General features: G+C 38.7%; 1 protein-coding gene across 2 annotated transcripts in view; it reads left to right on the plus strand.

Annotated features, from left to right (window-relative positions):
- The window catches only part of MYH10 (myosin heavy chain 10), a 164844-nt gene that overhangs the window by 80484 nt on the left and 78931 nt on the right, over nucleotides 1-5429 (plus strand). For both annotated transcript variants that reach the window (XM_023513988.1, XM_003791102.2), the window contains exons 9-10: nucleotides 2164-2307; nucleotides 2538-2633. In XM_023513988.1, coding sequence (XP_023369756.1) covers nucleotides 2164-2307; nucleotides 2538-2633 — 240 coding nt within the window. The remainder of the gene's footprint in view (nucleotides 1-2163; nucleotides 2308-2537; nucleotides 2634-5429) is intronic.

Consider the following 5429-nt stretch of genomic DNA (forward strand, 5'->3'; position numbering starts at 1 on the left):
CCCTCGGTATATGGAGCCGGTGCCCTCCCCACTGAGCCACAGGCACTGCCCATTATTAATTTTTTTTTTTTTGAGAGAGAGAACAATTTCAGGAAACTTTTTTATTCTAGCTAGTAAAATCAAAATGAAATTGAAAGCAAGTATATGTATATTGTTATGTTGCCTTTCATACTTTTATATTTCTTAGAAGAAAAATGATAACCTATTAATATAATTTTGTTTCAACATTTAAAAATATAAAAATAAGAAATAATTGGGCGATGCCTGTAGCTCAGTGGGTAGGGCGCCGGCCCCATATACCGAGGGTGGTGGGTTCAAACCGGTAGGTTTGGCCAGGCATTGTGGTGGGTGCCTGTAGTCTCAGCTACTCTGGAGGCTAAGGCAAGAGAATCATGTAAGCCCAAGAGCTGGAGGTTACTGTGAGCTGTGATACTATGGCACTCTACTGAGAGCTACAGAATGAGACTCTTTCTCTACAGAAAAAGAAAAAGGGATAATTAATTTCTTAATTAAGTAGAATAAATATTTCTATTCCTAGATTTATAACTGAAATATATATGTTTCCACTAATTTTAGAAAGAGCCTGTGATAAAAAAAAATATTTATTTTTATTGTCATGAATCACAAGGATGAGAAGCTAAGGGTTGGGCAGGGTCAAAAATAGAGTTCTGGTCTGGGTCAGAATGTTTGCTAGGTCAGAAATGATATAACAGGAGAAGATAGATGCACCAACTTCCCAGACTCTTCCGAGAGTCTTCTGAGTCTCAAGATCAGCATTGTTTCCATATGATTATCTTATGTATTATCCAGGTGTCACAATCAACACATACACAATAGTATGGGGTAACTTTTCTCATCTGGGGTCCAGGCTTTTTTTTTTTTTTTTCTTGTTAAGCACAGAATTTCTGAAACCCCTGAAGCCAAAGTTGATTGAAGAAAGACCTCAAGGAAGAAAATAAGCAACAAATAAGTAATTGCCAAGAAAGACTAAGAACCCGATTATGTAGTGTGTGATGCTGGAGAGAAGAAAACCTGTAGACTTTCAGACGGTCGAATGACTGACTACAGTGGGAATGAGTCAGAAAAATGTGCTCAAAGTGCTGAAAGAGAATAGAAAAAGAAAGTACCCAACTGACATTCAAGTGATGTAGACAGGAAATAGAGAATGGGATGACCAGCAAAAATTCTCCATAGGAGAGCAAGAGAGCCAGTCACAGAGCAAGCTAGGAGCACATTTGCACATTTGTTATAGGGACAAGTAGTCCTGGCTATTCTGAATAGACATCCTTCTGCTTTTAGGAGCACATTTTTTTGGAAAGAGTAAATTCTCTTTAATTCATGGCCCCCATAGTACAAGTGGTCAGTGGAGGTGTCCCTTATAATACCCTGTACCTAATATCACTCTAAGGCAGGGGTCCTCAACCTGTTTAAACAGGGGGCCAGTTCACTGTCCCTCAGACCATTGGGGGGCCAGACTGTGGGCCCCGGGACAAGTCAGCTGCTAAGCAAGACAGGCAGCGGCGGCAAAAACACCCTGCGGGCCGGATAAACGTCCTAGGCGGGTTGCATGTGGCCTGCGGGCCATAGTTTGAGGATGCCTGCTCTAAGGGGATGTCAGCCACCACTGGCTTAGAGAAAGTGTTTCAGGGCCTTCCCTGGCTCAAGACTTGCTTGGTCCACATCTTCCACCGTCTACCTCTGTATCTTCATCTTACGTACGTAGTTTTCATAATGACTCTGCAATATTTGCTGTAAAGTACTTGCTAAGGTAGAAATATAGAATATAGATTTGAAAGCTTCCCTTCAAAAGATAGCCAAAACATTTAAACTGAAAACAGTAAAGTTTATTTATATGGAAAATGTCTGTCATTTCCCTTCTATTTAATTCCAAGTAGAATACTAGACAAACTACAGTCCCAAAAGTTCCTGTTGAGGTTTTTGCACCATTTACATTATCGTTTTCCTTTATTAGTACAGATAATGGAAATGCGTGTATGTTTGTATATTTACCTGAATAAATAAAGAAAGCAAAAGTGTGTGCTGGTGCTGAGTCGGACAGTGAACTCCCATTTTCCTGTGGTATCCACACGGTTTGAATGTGGATGTGCTTTAGTCTTGTTTACTAGTGTTTATTACATTTTATTCCATTATATTTCCTTTTAGCCGATTTGCTCCTTGAAGGATTTAATAACTACAGATTTCTCTCCAATGGCTATATTCCTATTCCTGGACAGCAAGACAAAGATAACTTTCAGGAGACTATGGAGGCAATGCACATAATGGGCTTCTCTCATGAAGAAATTCTGTGTATGTGAGATTTCTCTAAGATTCTGATAAGCCTTATAAATTTGGGGATAATAACCTAAACTAGAAAATAATTAGGAAGCCAATGAGGACTGCCAATAATTTTATGAAATCCTGAGACATATCTTATTGAAAAGTTTTGTATAGCTAATTTTTAGCACAAAATATGTTTAGAATATGTCTACTGTATTTTGATGCAATATTTTTTCTTTTTTCTTTTTTTTAATGTGAAGCAATGCTTAAAGTAGTATCCTCAGTGCTACAGTTTGGAAATATTTCTTTCAAAAAGGAGAGAAATACAGATCAAGCTTCCATGCCAGAAAATACAGGTAAACTGATGATTACTGACTTTATTTCTCCTGTAATGGCTTGTGTTCTCTAAGAATATGTTACACTGCAAACATAAATGCCCACAGAAGCATTTCTCAGGAGATTCCCCAGAGTGGAGTGGAGTCTCATATGTCTGCAGTGAGGGCCTACAGAGGACAGGGTGTAGGATGAAAAGGGGCACTGGCTCCCCCCTCTTGGCATGAGAGAGGCGTTAGGAATTGGGGAAAGGAGAAGTGGGCTGCAGGAATCCACACGCTGCACCCCAGAGGGAGCTATAGCTGCTAAGATCCAGCCTGCTTTTGCCTTGCCAGAAATACAGGCCTAGTGTGGCCAAATATAATTGATTTTTCAAAGAAAGATGGAAATTCAGAGTTTAATATGAAAATTCACCATTTCTGCGTGTTGAAAATGGATTGAAATTTGCACTATTCAGGAATATCAGTTTGTTAAGCAAAATAAATTTGTTTGCAAGTCTTGTGAGCTATCCATTTGCTTCCAGTGGTCTGGAAACTAAAATAAACAGGAGGAATGTCTGTATCCACAGTCCATTGTGGCCAGTACAGGCAGCCATAAGATCACATTCTCTGCCTTTGAAATAGTCCTTAACACTTGATAACAATTTAATTCTGTCTGGCTCTTCTGAGAGACCTGCCTGTCTTCCTGCATCATGGCTACAATATTTAGACCAAGCCGTAGCTTGGTCTTATTAGAACTTTTGGCTTCTGTACCATTTAATCAAAGTAGTTTGGTTGGCATGTGGACCTATGTTCTCTCTCTTTTTTTTTTAATTTTAAATTTGTTTTTTTATTAGATCATAATTGTTTACATTAATTCTCTCATAGGATACAGTGTGTTTCTTCCATATGCAGTTTGGAAAACTCTCATCCAAGTGGCTAACATAGCCATCATGTCTTTCTCATAATTGTTATGTTAAGACATTTGTATTCAACCTTTGGAAAATTCACCTGTACCCAAATAGGATAAATTATAGGCGTGGTCCCCACAATATCATTCTCTTCACCCATCCTCCTCCCCCCTCCCCACCCTCCCTTTCCCCGTAGTCTAGGGCTCCATTTGGATTGTAGCTTTCCTAAGATAACTAACAATTAGTTTCATAATAGTGTTGAGTACATTGGATACTTTTTCTTCCATTCTTGAGACACTTTGCTAAGGAGGACATTTTCCAGCTCCATCCATGTAAACATAAAGGAGGCAAGGTCTCCATTTTTCTTTGTGGCTGTATAGTATTCCGTGGTGTACATATACCACAATTTATTGATCCATTCATGGGTCAATGGGCACTTGGGCTTCTTCCATGACCTAGCGATTGTAAATTGGGCTGCAATGAACATTCTGGTACAGATATCTGCATTATAGCGTGATTTATGGTCTTCTCGGTATATACCTAACAGAGGAATTACAGGATCAAATGGTAGATCTATATTTAGATCTCTGAGTGTTCTCCATATGGTTTTCCAAAAGGGACGTATTAGTTTGCATTCCCACCAGCAGTGTAGTAGTGTTCCCTTTTCTCCACAACCCCGCTAGCATCTCTGATTTTGTGATTTTGTGATATGGGCTAATCTAACTGGCGTTAGATGATATCTCAGAGTGGTTTTGATTTGCATTACTCTGATGATTAAGGATGGTGAGCATTTTTTCATATGTCTGTAGGCCATGCGTCTGTCTCCTTCAGAGAAGTTTCTCTTTATGTCTCTTGCCCACCCTGCGATGGGATCTCTTGTTCTCTTCTTGGTACTACGCTTGAGTTCTCTGTGGATTCTGGTTATAATACCTTTGTCGGAAGCATAACCAGCAAATATCTTTTCCCATTCTGAGGGTTGTCTACTTACTTTGCTTACTGTGTTCTTGGCTGTGCAGAAGCTTTTTAATTTGAGGAGGTCCCAGTAGTATATTTTTGATGTTGCTTCAATTTCCTGGGGGGTCCTCATAAAATTTTCGCCCAGGCCTATTTCTTCAAGAGTTTTCCCTACACTTTCTTCTAAAGTTTTTATAGTTTCATGTCTTAAATTTAAGTCTTTAATCCAGTGAGAATCTATCTTAGTTAGTGGTGACAGGTGTGGGTCCAGTTTCAGTTTTCTGCATGTCGCTAACCAGTTCGTCCAGCACCATTTGTTGAATAGGGAATCTTTTCCCCATTCAATGTTTTTAATTGGCTTGTCAAAGATCATATAGCGGTAAGTAGCCGGGTTCAGCTCTTGGTTTTCTATTCTGTTCCATACATCTACCTCTCTGTTTTTGTGCCAGTACCATGCTGTTTTGATCACTATTGATTTATAATGCAGTCTGATGTCTGGTAGCATGATCCCCCCTGCTTTGTTTTTGTTTCTGAGTATTGTCTTGGCTATTCGAGGTTTTTTTCTGATTCCATATGAAATGCAGTATTATTTTTTCGAGATCTTTAAAGTATGACAATGGAACTTTAATAGGGATTGTATTGAAAATATATATTGCTTTAGGTAGTATAGACATTTTAACAATATTAATTTTTCCCAGCCATGAGCAGGGTATGTTTTTCCATTTGTTGGTATTTTAAGCTATTTCTTTTCTTAGAGTTTCATAGTTCTCTTTATAAAGATCTTTCACGTCCTTTGTTAGGTAAACTCCCAGATATTTCATCTTCTTTCGCAGTACTGTGAATGGAATAGAGTTCTTGACTGTTTTTTCAGCTTGACTATTGTTGGTATATATAAAGGCTACAGATTTATGAGTGTTGATTTTGTAACCTGAGACACTGCTGTATTCCTTGATCACTTCTAGGAGTTTTGTAGTAG

Source organism: Otolemur garnettii, unplaced genomic scaffold (assembly GCF_000181295.1).
Source record: "Otolemur garnettii isolate 467f Iridium unplaced genomic scaffold, OtoGar3 scaffold00046, whole genome shotgun sequence".
In the NCBI taxonomy this organism is placed as follows: domain Eukaryota; kingdom Metazoa; phylum Chordata; class Mammalia; order Primates; family Galagidae; genus Otolemur; species Otolemur garnettii.